The following is a 27,770-nucleotide window of genomic DNA, read 5'->3' as shown; positions in this document are numbered from 1 at the left end:
GACCCAAAAAGAAGAACCTTGCTTTCATCAGTCCACAAAATGTTACGCCATTTCTTCTCAGGCCACTCAATGTGTTCTTTGGCAAATTCTAACCGCTTCTGCACATGTCTTTTATTTAACAGTGGGACTTTGCGGGGGCTTCTTGCTGGTAGGTTGATTTCAACAAGACGTCTTCTGATTGTACCAGTAATCACAGTCAACTGAAGGTCTTCCTTGATCCTCTTGGAGCCGATCATTGGCTGAGCCTTTACCAGTTTGGCTATTCTCCTATCCATTCGAGGAGTTGTTTTTCTTTTTCTTCCACGTTTTTCTGGTTTTTCTTCCCATTTCAAAGCATTGGAGATCATTTTAGCTGAACAGCCAATCACTTTCTGTACTTCTTTATAGGTTTTCCCCTCTTTTATTAGTTTCTTTATTAAAAAACGCTCATCTTTAGAACAGTGTCTTGAACGACCCATTTTTCTTGTTTTTTCAGGACAAATGCACAGCCAGCATGTCAGTTGCCTTGCTCCTTAAATAAGGATCACCTGTTTACACCCTTTTTTCCCAGAATGCCCTCCCTAAGTGACGGCCTCCCTAAATGAACTCACCACTGCTATTTATTTGAACACACCCTTTTCAGTTAATCATTCAATTTCACAGAATCTGCAGTATGCATGGGTGGCCTGTTGGGTTTGTTGGTTTTCTATACCCTTATTATACCCTCCAAAAACTTACTTGTGGTGTAGAGGTTGAAATTTTAACAAAAACATTGATTTATCTTGCTGCTGTTGGGGCACTGCTATTATTTTGAGCACTACTGTATAGGATATAAAGAGGTCAATGTACAGCTTGTATAGCAGTATATATTTACTGTCAACACACACCTCAAAGTCAACATGCCCAAATTGTGCTCAAAGTATCAATATTTTTGTGTGACCACCATTATTATCTAGCACTGCTTTAACCCTCTTGGGCATGGAATTCACCAGAGCTGCACAAGTTGCTACTGGAAGCCTCTTCCACTCCTCCATGATGAGATCATGGAGCTAATGGATGACACCTTGTGCTCCTCTTCTTTCCGCTTGAGGATTCCTCACAGATGTGCAGTAGGGTTTAGCTCTGGAGACATATTTGACCAGTCAAGGCAGTTATCATCTTGGAGGTGTATTTGGGGTTGTTATCAAGTTGGAAAACTGCCATGCAGCGCAATATCCGAAGGGAGGGGATCGTGATCTGCTTCAGAATGTCACATATTGGAATTCACATTTCCCCTCAATGAATTGCAGCTCCCCAATGCTGGCAGCACTCATACAGCTCCAGACCGTGACGCTACCACCACCATACTTGACTGTAGGCAAGAGACAATTGTACTCCTCACCAGGGTGCCGCCACACATGCTGGACACCATTTGAGCCAAACAAATTCATCTTGGTCTTATCAGACGATAGGATATGGTTCCAGTAATCCATGTTCTTGGACTGCTTGCGTTTAGCAAACTGTTTGCGGGCTTTCTTGTGCATCAGCTTCAGTAGAGGCTTCCTTCTGGGATGATGGTCATGCAGACAGAGCTGATGCATTGTGCAGCATACGGTCTGAGCACTGACAGGCTGACCTCCCATTTCTTCAACCTCTGCAGCAATGCTGGCAGCACTCATGCGCCTAATTTTTTTAAGCCAACCTCTGGATATGACATGTGGGCTCAACTTCTTAGGTCAACCCTGACATCTTTGCGTAGAGCAACAATTCTATTTCTCACATCCTCTTTGCCATCTTTGCCATGAGATGCCAAGTTGAATATCTAGTGGCCACTATGAGCGGATTGTACCCAACACACCAAATTTAACAGCCCTGCACCCCATTCACACCTGGAACCTTGCAACTCTTAACAAGTCACATGACACCAGGGAGGGACAATGACACAATTGGGCACAATTTGGACATGTTCACTGTGAGGTATACTCACTCGTGTTGCCAGCTATTTAGACATTAATGGCTGTGTGTTATTTTCAGGACAGTAAATAAATACTGCTATACAAGCTGTACACTGACTACTTTAAGTTACACCCAAGTTTTATTTCTATAATGTCCCATGAAAAGATTTGCAGAAATGTGAGAGGTGTACTCACTTTTGTGAGATACTGTATATACAGAATCATCATCTCAAGCCTGTCCCTTGGGCTCAGATTAGAACTATAAATCCTTTATTACTTAAATGTTAGTCAACTGTGCACAATTCAAATTCAAAGAATAGCATATTTACCTAAACTGTTTCCAGAAGCCCCTGGGAACATAGTATTGCAGCCTGGAGGATGCAAGGTGGCCAAAGATCACCTGCAGATGTCGTAGAACACCAATGTTGTACTCTTTCCTATCTTCAGATTTATTCAGTGATGGTTTGTCATCAAACTGGTGATGGTAGCTGAAGACCTCATCCCGTGGATCAACATTACTCTGAAAAAACAAAACAAAAAAGACATGAGAACAAGCCTTGATTTCCACTTCATCAATCTAAACAGATTATAGATTTTTTGCACATACGCCCTCAGCTCCAGACAATGCAAACATGGCAGAAATGCCTAGAGATGGCTAATTTGTCAGTCACATGACACTGAGAAAGGATGTCAGTCATCATAGGGCATTAAATTTACTGTTACCCAAGACAGTTATTAACAGGGATTGAAATGAGAAACAGTAAGAGATCAAACGACTTTCTTAAAGAGGTTAATTTTGTTGATGTTTCAGAAGAAATAATTTATTTCAAGCTGATAACACCCTAATTACAAGTTAACACACTTATAATGGGGCAATGTGCACAAAAGCCTCCCAGAACAACTACATGCATAACTACAAAACTGACACCTAATGCAACGCAAACCTTCAGGCAATACCTCATTATCTTGCTTCTCATCTCCAGACATGTCATCATCCACATCGCTGCCTGTGCCCTCGATAGCCAGGATGCCATTTCTAATGGGTGGGATCATGTATAGCTGCTGGATAACTGAATTCATGTAGCAAGTAGCACCTGCATTTTTTAGCCCCACAAAACCCTTATTGGGCCTTGGGCCCACTGGTGGCAAATACTCCCATTCTGTAAGTGCCTCACAACCTATGAGAGAATATTTAAAACAAACCAACAAACATAATTAAAACATATCAAATAACACTCAAAATCCTATGTAAAAAAAAAAAAAAAGATCTGGACTCGACAAAATTATGACATGACAATAAAATACAGCAACTGCAGGACCACACTACTCTGATGGCAACCGTATGTTCCAGCACCATTGATTTGCACTTCTTGAAGAACTTTTCTTTTTTCTTTTTTAAAGAACAGCAACCCAACCTATGTAATCAATGTCTTAAGCACATTTATCAAACATTTACAGCAATACTTGAAGTCTCTTATTTAATGCTTCAAAAACAAACACCGGTTCAAGCAGATACTGACACCCTTATTAGAAAGTGGTGCTATAGCATTTATGGTCATGCATTCCTCAATCCACAGAGGAAACTGCACATACCTGAGTAGTACATGTCAGTTAGAGTGTCAACAATCTGTTTGAGATTGCGCACACATCCAACAGCAAGTGCAACAAGGAGTTCAAAACCAGCAGTGATGGTGGCAGGACTGCTACACACAGGAATTGCCTGCTCAGTGGGAAACTCTCCACTCTTCATGTACTGCAAGTACACATTAGAGGCCGGAAAGATGAAGTCATCTATTAGCTCCTGTAGAGATGAGGGTAAAAGGACAAAAATGACATTACATGAGCCAAAAAAAAAAAAATTGTCACGGTGCTGTTTTGTTTTCATATTGTCCTCTGCAGCTGCTGTCCAGGACAACACTGGAAAAAAAAATTGTTATAGTTGTGTAAAATTAGGGTTACCTTGATAAGGTTTGCACCGCCCTTTTCACAGCCTATATAGTACTTCTTTTCTGGGGTCTGGAAAGCCAGCAGCTCCTTTGTGACGCCAATATGGCCCTCTAAAATGGTCTCTTCAACTCCCGTCTCCCCAGTTCTCTTGACTTCATCCTGAACACGGAAATCCAAATTTCAGTACACAGTCAAGTAAAATGAGCATCCCACAAGACAAAAAAAAAAAAAAACCCACACACACACACACACACACACACACACACACACACACACACGTCAGAAGTTACCATACCTTGATTCTTTTTAACCAGTCAATCTCATTGTTGAGAAGAACTTCTGCATTAGGGAGGTTAATGTTGCTATTATATGCGTAGTTGAGCAAGTGCCTCAAAAGAGTGAAGTAATCACCAGCGTGCTTGGCTCGTTCTTTTGCAGTGCTCTAGAAATAGAACAAAAAGGACATTTCATTAGGTTATTTAAAACACAATTAAGAAGAGCTATTCAATGAAAAGCACTGAACACCTACACCTAAAACTGTGAAGAGGAGGGTGATGAAGAACAGGAGTGGCCTGTGTCCCATGCAACACCTCGTGGCCATGAGGAAGAACTGTTCTTGTGCCATTTGACGAACAGACCTGAAAGCAGAAAAAAAAAAAACCCCACAACACAAGTCATCACCTTGAGCAAACAACGAAAACCCAATGAGTTCTGAAAGCTTACCAAATGAATAACATGCTACTCACTTGCTCTGGCAGTGCAATAGGAGGTCAATGATGAAGGTCTGCCAGGCCTTCTCTTTGCTAAGTGCGTCTAGTGCAGTGGGGATAAGAGCAAAGCACAGGGTCATGACCTCCAATGCCTCGCAGCATACCTGCTCATCTTCTGCATCTGGCTCATTTCCAGCATTAGTCTAAGAAAGAAAGAAAGAAAAAAAAACATACAGAACACAGAAATATAAAAACTTTTGAGAACCTGACACACACACACACACACACACACACACACACACACACACACACACACACACACACACACATACATATATCATTTTAAGTCCATATTATTTAATATAATTAAGAACACCAAACAGCAACACTGTCCAACATTTTTTCTCACTCTACAGACTCTCCCTCTTTCAAGACTACAGCAACTAAACAAAGGACTATATAGCCTTATGTGTAACCAGACAAGTTCACAGATGTGGCACCTTCTCATAGATCTTGCTGATCTCCTCGTTGGAACTAAATACAAGCTGAATAGTCCCACAACCAGATGCCCAAACGATCTTCTGGACGGCTCTGATGACACCGATGTCTGGGATGTACTTTGAAGCCTGGAAAAAGTTCTGAGTGAAAATAGACAGAAAACAAATGTTGTGATAAGTTATTCAACATTTTACTTTTGTTACTAGTAAGGCTGACATAAGTATCTGTAACACTTTTTGACGAGCTAGGAAAGAGAGTGGTAGTTGGTCAACAAAGATAAAGGCCACATGGGAAAGTCAAGCCTCATAAAACTACAATGACAAATAGAAGCCGGCACACAACAATGAATAAAAGCAAAACACTCATTGCTCAGAAGAACATGAGAAACACAACTGTTTCTCAATTTATTTTATGCTTAGGGTTGATTAAGCTTTGCTTGCTCCCCCCCATTTACTAATCAGTTGTCCATGCATGCATGTATGTGTATTACTGACTAAAATAATTCATTGAGATGAATCACATTGTTTTCTGCAGTTATCCACAACTAATTGTGTCTGTCTAGATGTGACCCTAAAGCATTATTTTTTACCATTTGAAAAAGCAGTGATTTTTGTATCAATGAGTGGACAAAATCTGTATTAAAATGTATTTTTCCACTTTCCGTAGTTCAGTAAGATTATGTTCATAATATGAACTTGGGAACATGAAAATAGAGTGAAAACAGTTCCCAATCACTGACGTCCAGTGAGAGCAATAGTGGTTGCACGTTCCAATCCTTAATACCTCATACCTTTTTTCTTGTTTCACTGGGAAAGATATTGCTTTTGTCAGTTTACTACTTGTTGAATTATTCATTGGTCTCATGTTAGCACGGTCCAGCATAGTTGCTAAAAATACTGATATTGCTGGCAACAGAAGTGCTTTTTGCTTGTAAATAATACTTTGGACAATGTTCTTCTTCAGTTTTCAATGAAAATTCATTTGTTTAAAAGTTGTATTTGAATGAGAGGACTACAAGATCCCATCACAACAACAAACAATGTGTTAGCGGCTGGACTTTGCAGTGGAACTATGATGATTTGAAAAGCAGTGGTGGACAGTAACTAAATTGTAATTTGTTACTGTACTCAAGTAGTTTTTTATGTATCTGTACTTTATTTAAGTATTTCCATTTTGGGTGACTTACCTTTCACTCCACTACATTTCAAAGTCAAATGTCTCACTTTTTACTCCACTACATTTTGAGAAATCTGTCATTCCTTTTGATTTTTGTGTGTATACAAACATAACATGTCAAAACAAAAGAACACCAATCGGGCACAGTGGTCACTTTGTTCCGAGCTTGTTTTGACCTGTTGGTCATACCGACCCAGTGCAAGCACACGGCTCAATGTCAGTGCAGCAGTGTAAAAATTTGGGAGCACATATGTCTACCTAAACTATGGAACTAACCTAACTTTGTGTAAATAGGCCACAATATAGAAATATGTATACATATGCAGTTGTGACTGGCAGGAATTTATACAAACACTTTCATTTTATAGTAAATTAGTTTCAGTTAGTTTATGAGCAGAGACCTACAGATCAATACAGTAAAGAAAACTTATTCGTGAACCTGAGTTTAAAGCAAGTTTTAAGTCAATTTGTAACTAAGTTACAAAGTAATCTTAAACTGAAACTTTGCTTGTTTGTAAAAAGCTGTTTCAGAGGGACTCTGTTCTACCCGATGGAAACTGTTTGCCTTCAGTGTTTTGTGTCTCACAATCACATCATTTACCAAGAGTGACACTGGAGTTTTTCCACCTAAAATGAGTTCATGAAGCAAGACTTGTTATAAAACTGATAATAGGACATTAGAGTCATAAATAATCTTTTAGTACTTAAACTTTTGATACTTAAGTACATTTGAAGGCAAATACCTTTTGTACTTTTACTCAAGTTGAGGTCTACAGTAAGGACTTCTACTTTTACTGGAGTAATATTTTACCTTGGGTATCTCTACTTTAACTCAAGTACATGATGTGTACTTCATCCACCACTGTTGAAAAGTGAAACTATAAAAAATATCTTTGGCGTCAATCATTTATCGTGTTAACTTGGACACCACATGGGTATAAGGCTAATACACGTCTTTGAGGTTGTTTCAGCCATTTTTATTGTTGAGGCCCAGTCTCTCAAGAGTTAAACCCCTACCTGCTGCTTTTTTAATCACAGACATTGCTGTTTCTGCTTTTCACTTTTCTGTATCTTATACTGATGGTCAAATCTTATTCTCTGCTGTTTGTTTTGCTGTTCAGTGGAGGATGGGTCCCCCCTTTTGAGTCTTGTACTGAGGTTTTTCCTTGCCACTGTCACCCTTGGCTTGCTCATTTGGGGCTTGGACCTGGATTTTTTTTTCTCTAAAAGTTGCTTTGTGACAATGTCTGTTATAAAAAGCACTATATAAATAACTTTGACTTGACTTCCATGTCTGGTGGCGATCAAGTTAGCTGGTGTGTTGCCACCCAAGAGATTTGCACTAATGCATCTGCCATCTCAGTTGATACCCTCACCATGTCCACTAGTGCACATCACTACTGATGAGATTCTCACCTTGTTTAGTGAAATTTCTGCCACATATTGCTTTTTTGCTAATAAGGCCTCTGGTGTGTCCCATGGTCACATCCAACTTAGTGAAATAGTTCATGCAACACATTTCTAGTACATACAAACACACACACACACACACACCTTCATTTGTAATTATTTGTTTCCACATTCACTATGTAGCCACTTGTATGAATGACTCCTATGTTTACTGCACATTGCTGTACTTGGGCTTTATGCTGTTGTGGATAACATACAGAAAAAGACACTGAACATGCAAGGATGGAAGACAAAGCCTCCAGGAATGTGAAGGGAGAATGGCCTCTAATCAGACGCCTGCTATTTCAAGCTAGTAAAGCAGATTGGGTGAAGATAAGGATAACAGGGTGTTCTCTAGCTCAAGGTCCCTGAAGTCTCAAAGTCTGAACATTAAGACCCCTGCCTAGCATCTGATCTAAAAGGCCTAAAGACCTATGATGCCCTCTGCTGTCTAAATAGACTCATGTTTAACATATACTACTTTTTCTGGACTACCATCCCTGGCACTTTAATCAACTTAATTTACTGCTCAATGTTTTGCTATAAACACGCCAAACAGCAAGAGAGTCTCATTCATCGAGGCATTCAGAAGCAGATAATTCAATGGGGAACTCTAAAAACTAAAGTCAGCTGAAACCAGGAACAAGCAAATCCACATTTGACAATGACTGATGTTACAAAGCTATGACATTGGTAAATAATACATGACAATTCTCTAAAGTATTACTTAAAATATAGTATCCAGAGCGATTTACAAATGGTAAACAGATCTTTTTAAGTCTTGCCCGAGGACTTTTCTTTGTATTGCATTGGTATTCCTGTCTGAATAGGGAATCATACCTCTAATCTTGATTGTGCCTGTATTAAACAGGTGTTATCCACTAAGCTCCATTTGACTGAGCTGGAAAGAATGAAATTGCCCAGCACTAGTTGCTATGCAAGTACACTAATCTAAATCAAGGGACATTTATCAGTTGTAATTATTGACTATAATTCCAATATTGGATTGACAAAGACTAAGTCTCAAATCATATTTCACGCAAGGATGCGAACACAAATGACAACACTCGTTCAATGCACTGGAAACTCTCGGACCTTCTGTACAAACTCAATGTGCGTTATTAAGTTGCTTTGGCGGCTAAAACACTCAGTACCGAAGTGGGTAATAGAGGACAAATTGGAGAATGAGCTGCTGTTATTCCAGCAGCCTCAAAACCTAAACGTGGACAGTAGAGGGGAGTGAGAGCTGCTTTACCTCTTACCTTGAAATGGAAATGTGATAAAGTATGATATTTATGGGAGCTGAGAAAGTACGCTGGCAGTGTGAAACCAATTGGTCAGACTTGGTTATCATAGCGCCCCTTGCTGTAATGCTTTCAACTCAACTAGGCGCAAAACCCCGGTTTGCATAGCTTGAGCATCTGCGTTGCATCCTTGCGTGAACTATGTTTTGGGCCTAATTCAGATCTTCTCGTTCATACCTCATCAGAGATCTGCTGAGCCAGGCGAATGGCCACGTTGCGGAGCATGCACTCAGCGGAGGGATTGGGGATGTTCTGAAGGGCGCTCTGAAGCACTAGAGCCTGGTCATGAGTGGCCTGGTTTATCTAGGAGAGGAGAGGAGAGAGACCACACTATTAGATTAATGGATTTTGAAGAGACACAATCTACTGAAAAATGGTGCTTTCTTTGCTTCCATGAGAAACTATGGAATGATTTCTCAATAATATCCTGAATATTCATAAAATAAGAACCATTTCACAGCAGTCAAAGTCTCTCAGAGTGAAATGACTCTTTTCATGCTTGTTACAACTACAAACTGAACTCTTAAGAAGTGTGTCTGGGTATGTAACCAAAGCACACTTTCTCTCAAGACAACATATACCCTTGACATTTACTGAGCGACAGAGAGGCAGTCAGGATGCTCCAAATGTGACTCGAAGTGTTTGGGGGTGGGGGATTGGGGTGTGCAGAAGGAATCCTTAGGCTGTCTGTAGACAAAAGGTCAGACTCTCTGACAGCTCTTATGCACTATAGCTGGAAACATGAAGCACTAGTGCTTCTCTACACATTCACAGCTCCTCGACTGAAATTACAAAACTAGCCTTTTTAATACATGTTGGCTATGCAGCAAGTCTTCATGTCACCAAAACTTAAGGAAAGTACATGATTGAACACTGAAACTTACAGGTGACACAGGGATGGTACCCTCAGCTGTGGGCTGGCAGGCTTCAGCCACAGCCTTCACGTGGCCAAAGCCCACCGCTGTCAGCAGTAGCTTGGCTATTTTTAGAGCGTTGAGATAGGCTCCCCGTCGCGTCTCCATGTCAGCATTTGGAAGAAAATTATTTCGGGTCAGCATGCTCAAGACTAGTGGTAGGCCACCGCTCTTCAAGAAGTTGTACTGGAAGTCACTAGCATCCTCTCCCAGCGTACCACTTGCAGGCATTAGCAAGGCATAGACCACCTGAGACAAGAGATAGCATTATACTTGCATTTCAAAGTTGATATTTATATCGGCACTTACAATTAAAAAAAAAACAAACAAACAAACAAAAAACAAAAAAAAAAAACAACTCTATCCAACTTATAGGTATAACAGACAAACCTCTATCAAGTAAAGTACTTGAGAAGGTGATGGGCCAAAGAAGCGTGAGTCAAGGGTGGGGCTTAGGCTGTTTTCTCCAAGTTTGGCATGATCCAGGCAGATGGCTCGCAGGTTTTCCACTGTAGTGTTATCTGGAAATGAACAACAGTACAGCATGAACAGTGCACTTCTGCAAATAGAAGTCTAGTTCAACAGGGCCAAACAAGAATACATGCCTGGGAACAATTTGTTAAACTTGTTAAATCCACCACTAGCATAGGTACATTCTCTCTAAAACCTGCACTAAATTCCTCTAGTTTGTGCACATATAATGTAATAAATAACAAAAGAAAAACAACCTAGCTAGCAAAACACCATCATTTGAAAGTCACTACACTTTCACCTTCAATTAAAATTTTTAAAAACAAGAAAAATTTGTTTTGATTACAAGATCATATCTGGCCCTGCGAGACTAACAGCAGTCAAGAGCATGAGAGACTTGTTGCACACCTGGAGGCATGAGCTTCATGAGGACTCGAGCTCCATCACGTAGCAGAGGCATGTTGAGATTACAGCCCAGATCTGCTACTTGCCACAAGAACGAAATGTAGCGCAGGTGTAGTGACATTATCTGCAAAACATGAAATATGGCAAGGAATAATGAACAGACCCACTTCAAGCTCTAAATGGTTGCCTCAGTGATTTAACATAATGAGATACAGCTAGAAATGTCGTTCAGAACCATTTTCAAAATCCTAGATTAAAAAGTGAGCAAGAGTACATAAAACATACTGAGTGATTCTGATTAACAAAATGTTATGTTCCTCACCACTCCAGGAAGACAGCTCTCCACTTCAGGGTTTGGCCCATCACTATAGTGGTTGCCATGGTTCCCAGGGGAGCCTGTGGAAGAGTCTGATGAGCTGTCTGGGCTTGAAGGCATATTGGCGCTGACCTGGGTGAGCTTGGCTGTGATGAGCTGAGGAGGAAAGAAAACAAAAGAGCACAGAAGCTAAACAAAATAAACAGAGAGCCATTATTCTATGCCATTAACCTTCTGACATCTCAGAACTGTGCATCATTTTACAGCAGACTGTAACGAGAAACCAGAGCATCATATGAGAAAGAAATAAAATTAACAACGGTAGAACGAATGAAGTGGTGGAATGAAAGTAACCATGGCAGATTTTTACCGTTTTGTCTTTAAGATTTAGCTGCCCAATCAACTTCCTATCGTCGGCAGGATCCACAATATCCCCACCAATGAAGAGCTCGATCTTCGTGTGTGCGCTGTTTGCCTTTATTCGGTTGAGAATACAGCGTCGCACAGAACCAATCGTGTCATTGGTGTGGGACCAGATGTCCAGATCATCCACTTGCCGACCTTGGTTAGGGAATCGCACAATCAGGGTGATGTGCTTCCCTCTGAACGCTCTAAAAGAAAGAAGAGAGTTTTGAAAAAAGGCTATGATTCATTTACATCATCTATCAGTCATTGTACACAAAACGTCTTAGATAACAAAAGTGTATGTGAAGCACCTGGACATGGGAAGGATGGTCCTCTCTTCATGGTAGTCACTGTCACACTCTGTGATGTACTCCCTGAGCACGGTTAAAACCCTAACCATGCGAATGGCCTCCTGCCTGGCACAGTTAATGCTGTCCTTATCCCCATCCAGCACACACAGCGTGTCATAGGAAGCTTTGAGCCTGTCAAAGCAAGACTGAATAAAATCCTCATGGATCTCTACCTGCAAACAAAATGTGAGCTGTTAGCTTTTAAAACAAAAAATGTAATCTACAGTACAATTAAGAAAGAGTTTGGAAGCCCTTCAGAATGATCTATATTTCTATACAGATAGCTTCTGAAATGTGATTACTTAAAACTTAATCAAAATAATAATACAAAAAAAAAAAAAAGAAACAATCAAGATCACCGAGGGAAAAGATGAAAAATAAAGGTTGGAGGTGCAAAATGTTGCACTAGTAATTATTTGTAACTTCCGTTATTGCCAATAACCACAGCCTCCACTTTCTGTAGCTATTAATCAGTTTTTTACCATTACTTAATTTAAAAGTACTTCCATTCAGAATTTTTTTGGATGTTTATTTTAGATCATGCCTCAGGACTTCCATATGACGAAGGTCAGGACTCTTACTATAAAATGTGGCATTACTTCAGTTCACCCCACATTACCCTTATATTCTTCTGTAGCTTGTTTGATGAATGCATGGCAAGCTAGTCTTTATGCCAAACAAACACCAAGCTGAAATTCCCCAAAGTCAGTGCGATGCATATGGCACCACTGACTCTAGTCAGCTCTCCTTAAAGCTTTTATGGTTGTTTTGGAATTAAAGGTTGGCCATGAGAAAAGGCAGACAAGGGGAAAGAAGTAACATGAAAATGGCACTCGAGGACACAGAGGGAATAGCCTAATTTTTTAATGCCAGAACAAGTTATAGCAAACAGAAAGAGCATGTTAACTTTTTTTGTCCAAATATTTAAACAAACAAAAAAAAACAAACAAACAAAAAAAACATTGTTATGAATAAACACAGGGGGCAGCATGGTGGCACAGTGGGCAACGCTTTTACCTTACAGGAAGAACTTTACCTGTTCTCCCCATGTCAACAGCAGCGTATATTCACATTAGATGTGAGTCGATGAAGTCCCCACCCCCTACCCCCCACCCAAATTGATAGGATCACTTGCCTCTAATATCCCTCACTCATTTTCATTATTCCAAGTTCACATACTGTTTTTGTTTTTTTGCATTAATGGCCTTGACAAATAAAAAAGACAATTTAATATATTGCAAGTCAACTAAGATCGGCTGTTTATTATGAATTAGAAGACCTTTTAGGAAACATTCATACAGAAACCAAGACAAAAGGTTCACAAAAACACCCAAGCTTACATATGTTCAGGAACAAACGTTCATAACCACAGCACACATGCGATCCTATACAGTCACTCAAACATACATAAAAACTTGATCACTGTAGACAAGTCTTACCTGATTAGCTTGCAATTTTGGTCCGAGGTTTGTGTAAATTTCTTTGAGCAAATCAATTGCTCGGCTAGCAATGTCATCACTTCCCTGAATAACAACCTAAGAAAAAAACAGCAGCACCAATTAAGGGTTTTCCCCATAGGATGTTCTGTGAATAACTAGTAACAGGCAGAAGAGTCTTTGAGAATAATGTTGACACACACACACAAAAAAAAACAAAAAAAAAAAAAAAAAAAACACATCCTTACCATTACATATTTTTAACATTTTACAATAAAATGTTTGAAAAGTACTAGCTCATGTTTTGTGTGTTTAAACCTAGGCTAATAATTATCCAGTTCTAGAAAAGGAAAATGACCATTTATGGCAGCACAAAGTCACAGACACATGCTAATCTTTTGAGACAAACAGCTAATTAGTTTAGATGTACAAGCACGTCATGCTCGACTCAAATCCAGGAAGGGAATATTTTTATAAGCTTCACATTAGTTCCCCTCTAATATTAAAAATACACAGAGACCATTAACTAGGTCACAGCCCTTTTCCCCCCTGAAACACCAAATCTATGTTGTTCGTTATGGATAAGGCCTACCATTCAGTTGCTAGGGTAACAAAAGTGCAGATTAATTGTGACTGTATTGGCAGCAGCTGATGTTCCACCTCATGTGTCTTAGGCCAACACGAATGATCATTTCAAACCCGTCAGCATTTCATGAACCAAAGCACGAGAATGATATAAATCAATAGAAACACTCAAAACACTCCAGAGGCAGTACTTTTGTCAAAACAACCTAATGTGACTTAACTTGTCAATCTCACCATGGGCTGGGGAAACCCCTGGCTACTACATTCCTCAAAAAAAAAAAAAAAAAAAAAAAAAAACCATTCTCCCTTATTTATATATAAAAAGCCAACCGTGCTGATGCTAATATCTGCTGATGCCCCCCCCTTTCAGCAACATAATCTTTCCTAATCAATAGGAAAACGCTCCATAGGCAGCATTTAGATGAGAATACTTATAAATATAAGCTTGACAATACCTACCCTCCACAGGTAATCTAGTCCAATCAATTCCAGATCATCCATCATATACACCCGTCGCTTGGCCACCAGCTTGCCCTCTCTGCAGTTCACTGCTTTAAAGAAACGCTCAAAGCACTTCATGCCATTCTCTGTCAACAGCGAGGGGTCCAGCTGCAGCACATTGTTTTCAAAGAAGTCCTTGTTGATGTCAGGGTCAAGGTCCGGCTCGTCCCCCATGAGTTTGGAGTACCATTTGAAGCAGGCTTCGCGATCACACAGGAACACCGCATTCTCTGCCAGGCACTTCCAGATTTGCTTGGCCTGAGGAGCACAGAGCCACAGTTGTCCGTCCTTCAGCAAGAACCTGGGGACAGAACCCAAACCAAAAATGTCAGAGGTCAACCTTACAGCTAATATAAGTGAGTTTAGCTGGTAGACAATGCACATATCCTCCCATACTAATCTATGCCTGTACCACATCTCTCAAATTGCAACTGTATAGTGTTGTACTCCAGGACCTATGAAGCTTGATTCCTACATTACCCAGAGTTCCTTAGCAGTGTTTTATTTAGAGGAAGTGTGGCTAGATCAGCATTAGAACATATATGACAATCAAAAATGCAAGCCGGCAGCATTGCATTTTCTGTGGAATTAATACATGTTTTTATTTCAGGTCAATACGCCAATGTGTTCAAGGAAAAAAGACTGTCTTTATCACAAACCACTGAAAGACTGTGAAAGAAATGACTAGCAATAAGTAGCAAATAACTAATAATTTTTACAAAGAAGCTTTTGCATATGTTCAAAACAGTCAAATTATTTCTAAAAATGTGTAAACTGTATGAGATGGATGGATTTTTCAGTCAGCACCAACTCAAGACCAGAACACAGCATTTCCATGTACACCTGACAAAAACGGAAAGCACTGAGGTAGGCCATGTGTAATAACTGAGCTAACACTATGAGAAGTAACCTGAAATATAGAGATAAATTCAGTTCTTTCATAAGATTCCTTCTTCCTCCCCTGTAGCATATCCCTCTCTTACTGCAGCTGCATCTTCTATTCTACCACTCCCAATGTGAACTTTGGTTATAAACTGTTTTACGCTCACCTGAGAATATAATCTAATGGATGAGAGTTGATACAGCATTTCTATTGTGTGTGTGTGTGTGTGTGTGTGAGAATTTAAAGCAACTAAGTGGAGATTACATTGTCACTGCGGTGATTTTGGATGCCAAGTCCTCTCTCTAAAGACATTACTGGTTAAGAAAATGTCTTGAGAGAATGAAGAATGAAAAACACTATCCCCATACCTCAGAAAGTTCAGACGCTCCTGGACTTCCTGCACATGACTGTATCGACTTCCAGGCCTGACTGTCTGAGGGTCGAAATCTGTGTGCTCTGCTAAATCCACACAATAGCACACCAACCATGACATACGACAAAACCTACACACATGAGCAACTTCAAAGTATTTAATGAAAAAGTCTATTTAAACAAAAAATAAAACAAACTCAAGTCATTCTTTTCAACACTCATCTGAAATAACCAACCTTTGGAGAATTGTCTCATGTTCTCCATGTATGCAGACAGGTTTTCAGCCACCAGAGTGACCAGGGCATGATTGTGCTGCAGTTGGTTGATAAGGTCATGCCGATAAAAAACATGTGGACTCCGCTGTGTTTGACTAAAATCAAAGGAAGCACAAAATAAAACAAACACACGCAACAACATGGGTCCTGAAGAAACATCAGGACAGTCAGCTGCTTCCTGGGCACAATTTGCCATTTTAAAGGAGTATTAAATCAGGAATCTGCTATGAAGTGAGATTTAGATAGAAACCAGCACTTGACGAATGAGCAAATGCAGCACATGGATGTGTCTTTGGCATAGACTGAACCCAAATTCTTTTACATGACCAGAGATTGATAAGGTAATTAAATTAGGCTGAGAAAGAAGAGACCAACAGAGGTATGCTGAAGCTGATTTTTAAAAAGCTGCAATTTACGGGGCCAGTTTTTCAGACACACTTTAAACTATATTTAACGGCTAAGAGGATTCTCATTTGTAAATTCATTTTAGTCTATAATTAGGCTTATTCTGAGTCTGAAAAACAGGCCCAAAGATTTGCAGAGAAGGCACATATTCCAGCAAAGTTTATAATTAAAATGTTATATCCCAAATTAGCTTTACACTTACCCTTCTAAGCTCTTTAAGTTAATAGGTATTTTCTTTCTGAAAAACAATAGCATGTGCACGATGTATTTGCTATATTACTTTTACGATATACTTACTGCATTTACTTTAATATCTTTAAAAAATGTTGTTTGACCGTTGCATGAGTTATATTCAGATTATTCTTGTATTTGGGCATTTAAAATAGCACACAAACTATGGTCTATTCAGCAATAAAAAATAAAATTACTTCGTTCCCTGAATATGCACCAGTTTTTACTAAAATGTTAACAAGGGTTGATTGCTTGTTACATCAGTGGCCATAGCTAATGACAAAGAATAGAACAGGCTCTCACCTGAGATTTTGAGGAGCCTCTCCAAATAGACTGCAGATCTCCCGAATTTGTTTCAGTGCAGGAATTACCCACTTATCATTGGATCGCAACTCCTCAATGAAGCGATCTATCCACTGGATCTTTTGGGTATCCCTGTCCTGAAAACAAGGATACAAAAATTACACTTAAAGCTGTTCAATCCCTTTCAACAATAACATTTTTCACAATATACATTGTCATAAAGCAGCTTTACAAAGATTCAGATGACAAGAACATCTGATGAGAGCAGTGACTTGTACCTGTGAGCAACTGTAGTCCAGGATCTTGATATGAGCACTGAGGGCTTGGTCCATGATGTCCACAGGTACATCATCACTATGGGCCAAGTTCCACAGCAGATTGAGCACTTTGTGAGCCATCACACCATCCTTGTCATCCTCTGCAAGCCTTCGAATCAGTTCCAACAGTTTCTCCCGCTGCTTTTTACTCGCATTAGTCCAGCTTTCCTGTAAAGCCATGGAATCAGAACTACAATAATATATTGTAGATACATTATTATAGTCTAGTAAATAACATATTACATTTACTAGACTACTATTAATGCAGTTCTTTCATCTTTCACAATTACCTTATAATTAGGGCTGCATAAATATGGGGGTTCTGGGTCATTTTTCAAATACACATGTGCCAATGACATTACAGAACTATTGATGACAAGTAGAAACTGAGATGATATTTATCTGAATTAGCATTTATTTTCTGAGGACTACAAACGCAACGAAATGAATTAAAAGTAGCCCAGCATCATAAATAGTCTTCTTTTCCAGAGATCAAGTAAAAGTCTGAAATATCCACCAAATCTAAATTTGTTCCTTACTGATATTTTTAAGCAGATGCTTGCCAATACCTACACGCTTTGAGTATTATCATGCATTCCTTTCTATAAAACATTCCACAAAATTAAAGGTAAATTAAAAAGTACCACAAAATATGAAAAAAAATATGAAAAAAAACAGGCTACTCACACTCAACCAAACTAGATAATACGTTCTGGTTGTGAACCCTTTTAGATTACATGCACCTTTGCCACATTTTTGTCTAATCTGTCTGTCTGTACATAGTGCATGATTTAAAAAAAAAAACCAAAAAACCACAACATACCTTAAAACAGTCAAAGAGATGGTCCAGCTGTTCAGGTGAGAAGTCCCACGCCAACTTCGCAAGGAGGTCGTGAACATTCTTCACAATGGCCTCATGCTTCCCCGCCTAAGGATGAGGGGGAGGAAAAAAAAAAAAAAAAAAAAACACCTCTTCATAATCCCTTAAACAAATAAACAACTAAGCTGAATTTAAAATTCCAAACAGCAATAATGTTGGCTTCTTAGTAAAATACCTTCTGTGTACCTTAAGGAGTATTTGCTCTTTATGCAATTCTTCAGTTTAATATCACGTGTTCACTGTTAACAATTAATGACAATAAATCATGCAACATTTGACTGAACAGTGGTGCCCTGTCCTTCTCTACCTGAGCAGCCCAAATATTGTCCAGGTCCTGCAGTGTAAGGGCCTTCTCTTTGATGACAAATCGTAGGATCTTCTCTAGTTTCTCCACATACTGTGGCTGATGTAGGCTGTCCCGCAGTACAATGGACAAAATGTTATTCTGCTGAATCCATTCCTGGAGGATAAAGGCTCAAGTTCAGCTTGCAGTCCAGACATATTCAATATTAAGCATGTTACCTTGTTAATAGCCTATTAGTGGCTATAACATTCCCAAGCAAAAAAAAAAAAAAAAAAAAAATCAGAGTAAACAAACAAATACAGTTAACACTTTCAGTATTTTAACTGAAATTTTAGTCTTTCAACAAGCACAACTTACTGCCATACGCTCTGCAGTGAGCCACTCGGCCTCTTCAGGGTTGCCATGGCGATGCGTGTAGTATGAGACACTAGAGATCACCTTATTTACTTCATTTAGTGCATTCATTTTGCCGTTAAAAGAAGAAATTTGCAATAATCTGTTGTTAAAACAAAACAAAAAAAAAGTTACATTTTGCAATTACATTATGAAATCTTCAATCTAAATTCAGAATGCATGTCTAATTACTTTTCTCACCTAAGAATCATTTTTAACCTAAAAATCTCCATGTTCTTCACTGTTTCCTCTTGCCCAGGTACTCGTGAAGCCAGATTCTTCAATGATTTGATTATCATAGACAAAGCATCATTTTTGGCTTCATTCTTGGCCTCCTTTTTCAACTCCTCATCAGTGAGGTTTTCTAGAAACTGGGGAACCATTTCGATAATGGGAAGGAAGTACTTCTTCACCGTGTGCAAAGTGAGAAACTCATAGCACTGCCCAAAAGGCCTGAAATGGGGGAGAAAAAAAAAAGAAAAAAAAAGAATAAGAATAAATAAATAAAAATCAACATTTAGCCAAGAGAATTCAGACATTTTAGATGTGAACAGCAATTTATTCAACAAGTTTCTTAAGTGTCCTTACTTGATGAGTGCAGCAATGATCTGAACATTCAGAGCTTGACCACTCATGAACCGATCATGCAGAATTTGAAACCCGTTTAATGTGCCAAATTTGTTTATTAAATCCACCAACCAGCCCTGCAGGGAAAAAAACAAACAAACAAATAAATAAATGGCCAGCAGCCTTGGAACATCAACAACTTTGCATTAACTAAATTTAAGTTTTATATATATATATATATATATATATATATATATATATATATATATATATAAAACTTAAATTTAGTTTATATATATATATATATATATATATATATATATATATATATATAAAACCTATAAAACTAGCACTACTCCTTAAAGTAAACCCTACAGATTTTTCCCAATTTTTGTATAATTCAACGTTTGAGATTCATTCAGAGGCAGTTTGATGTAAAATGGTACACTGCAGAGAAACTTGGTACCTCTAATTTCTTTACAATAGTGATGACAGGAACCAGTTGTTGTGACGTCTACAACTATATAGTCGTAGTCAGTATAGCTATTTTATCTACCTTCCAAAATGGCCAGTGGACCTATTGCATTTAAAGGCATGTGCCTCTCAAACAGGAGGTTGGAGAGAGAGAGTGGGAGATTTTAGAGGCATTAAAAGCTCTTCAGGCATCAAGTTCCTATCATCACCAAGATAAACAGTTCTGACTCTTTGCTTATATTTTAAGCGTTTAATTATGGAGTGATTTTAAGAAAACTATGGAATTCCCATTTAAACAAAAGACCGTTCTTACCTTGGGAGAGCGAGGGTCAGGTGGGCGGGCATAAAGCTCATCTTCAGCCAGCTGCACCCCAGCAGGCACGGTCTCTGAGGGCCGGGTACCGTTGTATATGTGAAATTTGCAGTGAGGGTTGGTGGCCATTGCCAAGAGCTCAAGAAGAGGGAACCAGTCCTGAGACAGCTTGGTCACACACAACTCTATCAGACGATGGGTGTTGTTGATTATGCACCTCTTTGGGGACAAAAAAAGAAATTGGCCATAAATAGGTCAGCAACATAATGATATCTGTGGAATATAAGGGTAGATGTAATGACTCCTCAAATGGCAAAGATTGGCACTACCATGAGAAATGCTTATCTTAATTTGGACAATTGTGTGAAGCTAAAAAGAGCTGCAGCCTCTTAAGAGGGGGGTGAGTCAGAGCCGTCTCCCACTGTTGGCACATCGTCCTCGGCTTTACTGAAAGGGGGCCTTTGATCAGTGCTGTGGTGGTTTAATGAAACAGGCAAACAAGCCTAGCACTGAAAATAACATTGATTCCACAGCTCAGCTGCCTAATGAAAAACTCAATTCATCAAACGATCTCAAGGCAATATATCATCTACTAGGCTTCAAAACAGCATGGGGAGCAGGGGTCAAAACACTAGTTAGAGGATATGTTAACTAAATGATGACTAAATTCAGATCGTGGAACTCACGTGGATCTCAAACTTCCAACCACTAACAGCCTCGTCTGTCAATATTTTCGTGAAGGATATTGTCAGGCCATCACGGAAAAACCTCTGGCAGGCTTCACACTTGACATCAAGTCCTTGGGACAGAATGAAAAGAAAAGAAAAAACTATGAAAGGCTGATATTTGCAGACGCTGTAAGGCATGCATCTAAAAGCTAAAGAGAAACAATTATTTAGGCTGCCAAAAGCAGTCATATAAGCGTAATAAGCCTAGGCAGCCCCGACAGATAAAGAAGACTCTTTTGACACAAAGTAAGTAAATGAATGAATGAATAAACAAAGAGATACATAAAATTCAGTACTAAGCAAAAGTCTTGAGCACATTAGGAAATTAGATTTAAAAAGCTGTTTATCTGAACAGTAAACACTTATCTACTCAAAAACTAATATTAGATTAAAATACAAATAACATTTATCTAGTAAGTAGTGTTTTCTTTTGTTCATTTACCCTTTTCTCTCCTCTCTGCAGCCCAAAAATACTTTATAAATAATAAAATACCACTTAGTATCTAATTTGGCTGGCAAAAACTTTCCTAGTACAATTACTGCCCATATAAATAATTTTAAACAATCTGCTTAAGTACGTAAGGCTTTTGCACAGTACAGTATATACTTCAAATAATTTATGACTCACTGTTTTACCTTTTTTAGAAAGATCTATAGCAGCTTCTAGTAGAACTTCTAATTCACCCTTTGGCAAAACTGGAACAACCCAGCGGGGTCTGGAGACACAAAAACACCACTGTAAGCTAATGTACTGCTACACATTAACACAGCTCCTCACTATGAATGCATAACGACAACCTAAATGGAATAAAATGTTTAATGAATGTACCTGTTAATCATGTCATCCAGCTTGGCCAGGTCTGCATGGGGGAAAGCAGGCTCCTCCTCCTCCAGCTGGGGCGGGCAGTCTCCCTGGCCCTGTTCTTCTGGAGGGCTCACGGGAGAGTTCTCATTGGACGAGGTGGGAGAGGATGTCTGGGACATATGTTTCAGAGAATCAGACACTATAAACTGACAATGTGGAGTCATAATGTGTTTTACATAACCATTTTTGATACTTAAAAATTTGACAGGAGATAAAATAATGACAGTAGCAAACAAACTGCAGAGAGGACATAACATTTTCACAACAAACTGATGATGTTAAAGCAAATCCATATCATAGACAAACTAATTTTGGTTTTAGCTTTCTAAATTTCTAACCCTAGCTTTTTCAAAATCAAAGACTTAAAGAGTGCAGTGTGTAAATGCTGTAATGTTTACAAATGTAGCATTCACACCCCTGTCCAGATAGTCAATATACAGAAATGAAGCTGTAAAAGAAAAAAAAAAAGGTGAATTTGAATTAACTGTTTTTGTAATCGTTTTTGTGAGGTCATGAAAACCATTAGCCTTAGCTTACAGCAATTTAACTTGCCACATTCATGCTTAAGTAGTAAGCAGTGTTTCAGCTTGGGCTGTTTTTAAAACGAAGCATGATGCAGGGCAGTCCGCTACACCAGAGATCATATTATATTATACATATTAGTCTTAAAGGCTGCTGAATTTTTATTAATTTATCTGTAATGCTAAGAATGGTGAAAGCAATGCTGCTGCTTCACCATGGCTACATTGCAAAAACACAAATTGCAACAAAACCTTATTTCAAAACTTCAGTAAAACATTGTCTCAAACACCAGGTAACATTTTTGACCATATCATGTAATAACTATGCGACAGCACTTAACACTTTAGACGTCTGGTTCCCATCTCCACCAATGTGAACAAATCTGACTCATTTCACATCAAACCACTCTGAATGACTATTTAGACCTTAATTATTTAATTATGTTGAAACTTTTTATTAAAGCAGTGGCATTCCGCTTTAAAAGCACAGTAACAAAAATAGCCTATATGATTTAAAGGAACAGAGCGGTTGAAGTATATTCATGTAATTTACATTACGACCGATTTGGTTTCCTAGATGCACACAAATGCCATAAAAAGGCATCACAGAAGAAATTAAAAGCAAAATGTAGAACACAGGGCCTTTAAATTGCTGAAATGTCTGCCATATTATCTGTACATTCGTATGCTCAATTACTAATCCCAAAGGCTAATAGCACAGAGAGCCAGAGAGAAAAAGGATGCTCCTGTGTGGCTTCCTGTGACATGGTAAGGGCTGAATGTGTGGATCAGAGTTGAATAGAAGCTGCAGAACTTCGGAAATGTGGGGGTGTTCTGGGAAAAAAAAGGATCCTTCTGCTTGGCTGACCTACATATGCAGTTTGCTTCTCACGTCTGGGCTCTACACATCTCACACCAACTGGTGCGCTTTTCATTCATTGATCGGTCCCTTTCAGCATGCACTAGGTGTGAGCACTGGCAGCTGCACTTTACATCCCAGCAGCCCACAGAAGTTCCCTTCTGCAACATAGCTAATCAGAGTGCTCATGTCATTACACTGGCATGACTAAATTCTGTAGTTACTGAAGAACGGCAACGGACACACAGTCAGAAACCCCTTGCATATTGATTACGGATCTTTGTGGCAGCCCTGCTTGTCATGATCATGCTCCCTTTTCCTTCACTGTGTTTGCTTCATATTCAAGTACACTAATAATGCCTAACTGTGCAAAATCAAACAATAAGATTGCAGCATAATTCTTGACTCAATGAACATAAAATATGTTAAAATAAATTGGTCATAACACACACACGTTTTTTTTTTTTAAATACTGCACAAATTAAATGGTAATTCCACTAATAAATGGACCAAGATGTACATAGTCTCATCATCAGTCATTTGATGTGAAATGCTCCACTCTAGACAAACTTAAAAGACCAGAATTGTTCTCAGTGGTGATAACAGGACCCACAGTTCTGAAGCGTTTAATCCTATTAATAGGGAGCTCTCAAAAAGTCATTACATTAAATGGTTATGAATATGCTGCCTCGCGCCCGAGATATTGTTCTACCCAAACAATGTTTTTTTTTAAACATTTACCAATATCTTACCATGCTTAACATGAATAAAAATTCAGAAAATAACTATGTCCAATACAGAAATTGAGAAATTGCTGGAATTACCCTTCAATAATATAAACTACATTCTAAATAGAAATGTAATGCCTTCAATATTAGGAAAAAAAAAAACTTTATTTAAAAATGTATTTAAAGGGCCCACATCCCACCTTATTCTTGTATTTTATCACCCCCTGGGAGGTCCAATAACAGTCATAAGTCATATTTACATGACCATTTTTTCACATCATTATCCCTCACGATTACACAAGCTAATGGTGTGCCTTTAAGTCTGATTTATGTAAATAAATTCTGATTGGCTGCTCTGTATTCGGACTTATTTAAAAAGCAGTCTGGGTCAAAACACTCTTTATAACTTCAGCATGAATGGGCAAGGCTAAACGGCTATAGGTTAAATAAGTGGGAGTATGTAAATGTGATGGCTTGTGTAACATTACAAAAACATTTTTTGGAGCTTATTTTACACATACAGACTGTATGGACTGGGAAGTGAACGATGTGCTTTGAAATTTTATCAAATGTTCGCATAATACATCAAACTTTCATCAAAAAAAGTGAGGAAGATTCTGTTTTTCATTATATAAACCCTTCGAAATAAGCAAATCACTCACTATATCTTCCAAGACAATTTTATATATATATATTTTTTGTGCTATAAAAGGAAAATATGCCTTAGAAATAGACTGAAACGGGGACAGGCTTTAGTCACTATGAGAAATGCACTCTAGTGGAACACAGAGCGTCACAAAGTGGGCCACTGACCTGGTTTTGGGGCAGTGGAGGCTGGGACTGACCGTCCGGAGCTTGGCCCTGGTCCTGGCTGTCATTCCCCCCTACGGGGGAGCCACGCGTCGTGGCAGTCATACTCGACACAGGGCAGATCTTTGCAATCTTGTCTGTTTATGTTGCTGGCGTGCAGGAGAAAATCACTGCCTCCTCTGGACTGATGGAGAACCGGCACACATCTGAAAGTGAAAGCACCACCTGGAGAACTGGATGTGCTGCAGAGACCATTGCATAACCTGAAACACAAGGATTCAAATCAATCAGTGCAGATGTACTGTAGAAGATACCATGAATTTCCAAAGTTCGTTTTCATATCTGGTTTAGACATGTACCTCTTCACAGTCTACTAATGAACATAAAGATGGGTTTTCTTGAGAGCAGATATCACTGATATGCCAGTAAATATACTGTGGTAACATGACACATAAGCTGAAACATAAGCATCCACAGGCTCAGCAGCACCAAACAACCAATGAGTCTACAGCTTCTAGACTACAAACATAATGACAGAACAACACTATCATCTTAACAGCTTACAAGCTTTGAGAAAGATGAAAAATGAAATCAGATGCACTAAAGTTTGTGGATATATTTAGACATGCTGAGTACAGCAGACTGTCAGGAACTGAATGAAGCATTCAAATGAAGCAGCTTATAGTGACTGACCGTGCAACACCACAACAGCTGTCTTTGGTGCCTTGACTGAACATTCCTTCTGCAAAAATGCCTCTCAATCTGGTAGAACAAGATGTGTGGCTTTAAGTAAGAGCTCTGAAAGTACGTGACCTCAAATGAGTTAAACTTCCCTGATGGTTACAGAGAAACGCAGACACCAAGCCTACAGGCTAGCACTTCACAATCATTGGCCACTAATAGAAAGACAAGTAATTTCAGCTTTAAATGATTAAAAGTGTTTTATGAAATTAACAGGCTAGATTCTCATCTCTCTTATCTGTCACGGGAGGTCAAGAATGCTTGAGTCATATGTTTAGTTTGTATGGAGAGTTTGCCATGCATTTCCATACTTTCCTATTCTTCAGATAAGAAACACTAAGAGACATACTGACAATTAAAGTATATTATTAATTTCTTATCTATTTATAAATTAGTATATATTTATTAAGTGCAGCGCCAAGAGAATGGAGAGATTTTAACATGGAGCATATTACCTGTACAAGGAAAAAGGCTTGACAATAGCGATTTGCACAATATCAAGCCACTGTTCAAAATGACACATGACTAGATTTCCATTACAAATGCGTCTCAATGAGGCATTCTTCTTAAATGTGACATAAAAATAGTAATACATTAAATCTATGAAGGGTGGACAGATGAAAGAAAATAAACTGTTAGAGTAAATTATAACAGGCCAACATGTTTAAGGACATTATAACATGTGGCAACAATGCAACATGTTTTAAAACACATTGGGTGAAAAAAAAAAGGAAAAAAAAGAAAAAAAGAAAATAAGGGCAGAGGTCAGATTACAGAATGCAGTGGCCAACCAAGCAGCAGTCAGTACCAGATTGGGTGGTCATAAACTTTAAACTGATGCACCAAGTTCCACATACTTAACAGCTAAAACACAACAGACAATAAAGCCTTATTACACTAAATTACAGACATTTTACTGTGCTTTGTAAGTTAAACATATATTAACAGCAGAGACATTACCAACAAGTCAATACTTCACTGCTTAAAAAAAAAAAAAAAAAAAAAACTAACAAATTACTCAAAGTGTAGAAAACTTTGCAAAGACCTCCAAACTTTTAAAGGCAACAAAACATAAGTTTGTTCCTTAAAACTGTGAAAGCTTTTCACACGAGTCGACTAACAATTTTATATCTTATATTTCATAATAGGCTTAACTGTCTTCTATGGATTTGTCATAAAGTACTAGCATCAAATTACATTATCACAGCTCAGTTTCATCAAGTTTTTAATGTATTCCACATAATTCCATGGTATCACAATTTTTTTTTTTAATATTCCACATCCTCAAGAGATAGATGAAGGAAAAAGACTAAATAAAACTACACAAGCAACAAAAGGGTCCATATATTCCAAACACACACAATATTACACATAATTAGAGGTACAGTAACCTACAAGTGTTGGACCGCAAACTCACAGCAAACAAAAACAACCAATTGCTGATTACACATTTCAGAAGTGCAACAAACGCATCAGAAGTTGATTCTTTTAAACTCTGTGCTTTAATCAGTTGTAATGAATAAATAAGGTCTATAGTAGTAATGTTATGAGTAGCATCATGATTGCACACATTACTGTGGGAATTCTGGCAAAGCATGCAAACTACGAAAAACGTTTTAAGAGCAAATAATTTCAACTGATGGCGAAAGCATTCTTGTTCCCTTTCAAAACTTATATTTTCACATTACTAACTGAAAATGTCTGACTGCTCACTGATGACTTGGGTTCAACCCCAGCTATTTGTTAAAGTAAGTGTTACATTTAACATATAAAGATGTAACCTGTTCAACTTCACTACACTGGCCTGTGCAGTATTGGATACAGAAATTGGCTCCATTTTACAAAAATTCCAGGTTTTCCACAGAGGCTGACACACACATACCTTGCAACATCTTGATACTGATGCTGAGGATGGCTCAAAGTGACTAGGTGAAAAGGAAGATAAGCTGTGAATGTCCTACAGGAGTAAATCTTGCATAAGCACGTATTAACTGCTTTCATCAGATCCATTTTAACATACGTGCCTACATGACAACACACAGACGTGCCAGGTTGGTCAGCGTGCTTCCATCTGACAGTCTAATAGTAAGCCAACAGTGAGCTATAAAACGAATAAACAGTAACGGACAATAAACAGCTAAGCTAATTGGTTAATCCAGCAGCCACGGCACTGTTAAAAAATAATACAGACCCGTGCAATTCACAGAAACAATGACCACACGTCCACTTAGCTGCACAAATTCACATTGGCAAGTCTATCAACCAAATCTCACGTTTTCGTGGTTTATTAAACCAAACGCGACGAATTGTGCGCGGATAGCGAGCACATTAAACATCCGTTTGACATTACCTGGCGTTAGCCAGCGAGCGTCTTCACTGCTGTCAGTTCAAAGTTAGCTAGTTAGCTGGGTTAGCCAGCAA

The 27,770-nt window shown here is 38.6% G+C and overlaps 1 protein-coding gene across 13 annotated transcripts in view; it reads right to left on the bottom strand.

The window, feature by feature from the left end:
* The window catches only part of usp9 (ubiquitin specific peptidase 9), a 42,272-nt gene that overhangs the window by 13,040 nt on the left and 1,462 nt on the right, over positions 1-27,770 (bottom strand). For 7 of the 13 annotated variants that reach the window (XM_017695274.2, XM_017695269.2, XM_017695273.2 and 4 more), the window contains exons 2-33: positions 24,612-24,871; positions 21,655-21,800; positions 21,462-21,541; positions 20,784-20,896; positions 20,098-20,316; positions 19,332-19,447; positions 18,945-19,196; positions 18,708-18,846; positions 18,354-18,506; positions 17,990-18,094; positions 17,128-17,334; positions 16,850-16,986; positions 16,518-16,553; positions 15,872-16,005; positions 15,632-15,722; positions 14,339-14,681; positions 13,298-13,393; positions 11,820-12,031; positions 11,474-11,714; positions 11,110-11,259; positions 10,791-10,911; positions 10,302-10,432; positions 9,882-10,160; positions 9,175-9,300; positions 5,071-5,208; positions 4,607-4,773; positions 4,390-4,498; positions 4,156-4,302; positions 3,873-4,019; positions 3,507-3,714; positions 2,871-3,091; positions 2,243-2,433 (exon numbers count right to left, since the gene is read on the bottom strand). In XM_017695274.2, coding sequence (XP_017550763.1) covers positions 2,243-2,433; positions 2,871-3,091; positions 3,507-3,714; positions 3,873-4,019; positions 4,156-4,302; positions 4,390-4,498; positions 4,607-4,773; positions 5,071-5,208; positions 9,175-9,300; positions 9,882-10,160; positions 10,302-10,432; positions 10,791-10,911; positions 11,110-11,259; positions 11,474-11,714; positions 11,820-12,031; positions 13,298-13,393; positions 14,339-14,681; positions 15,632-15,722; positions 15,872-16,005; positions 16,518-16,553; positions 16,850-16,986; positions 17,128-17,334; positions 17,990-18,094; positions 18,354-18,506; positions 18,708-18,846; positions 18,945-19,196; positions 19,332-19,447; positions 20,098-20,316; positions 20,784-20,896; positions 21,462-21,541; positions 21,655-21,800; positions 24,612-24,713 — 5,057 coding nt within the window. In that variant the 5' untranslated portion in view covers positions 24,714-24,871. The remainder of the gene's footprint in view (positions 1-2,242; positions 2,434-2,870; positions 3,092-3,506; positions 3,715-3,872; positions 4,020-4,155; positions 4,303-4,389; positions 4,499-4,606; positions 4,774-5,070; positions 5,209-9,174; positions 9,301-9,881; positions 10,161-10,301; positions 10,433-10,790; positions 10,912-11,109; positions 11,260-11,473; positions 11,715-11,819; positions 12,032-13,297; positions 13,394-14,338; positions 14,682-15,631; positions 15,723-15,871; positions 16,006-16,517; positions 16,554-16,849; positions 16,987-17,127; positions 17,335-17,989; positions 18,095-18,353; positions 18,507-18,707; positions 18,847-18,944; positions 19,197-19,331; positions 19,448-20,097; positions 20,317-20,783; positions 20,897-21,461; positions 21,542-21,654; positions 21,801-24,611; positions 24,872-27,770) is intronic. The other 6 variants (XM_017695276.2, XM_017695275.2, XM_017695271.2 and 3 more) reach the window with 3 other exon arrangements.

This window comes from Pygocentrus nattereri, chromosome 6 (genome assembly GCF_015220715.1).
Source record: "Pygocentrus nattereri isolate fPygNat1 chromosome 6, fPygNat1.pri, whole genome shotgun sequence".
NCBI classification, from domain to species: domain Eukaryota; kingdom Metazoa; phylum Chordata; class Actinopteri; order Characiformes; family Serrasalmidae; genus Pygocentrus; species Pygocentrus nattereri.
Note: the sequence above shows the minus strand (reverse complement) of the source record. Positions and strands in the feature narration are given on the sequence as shown.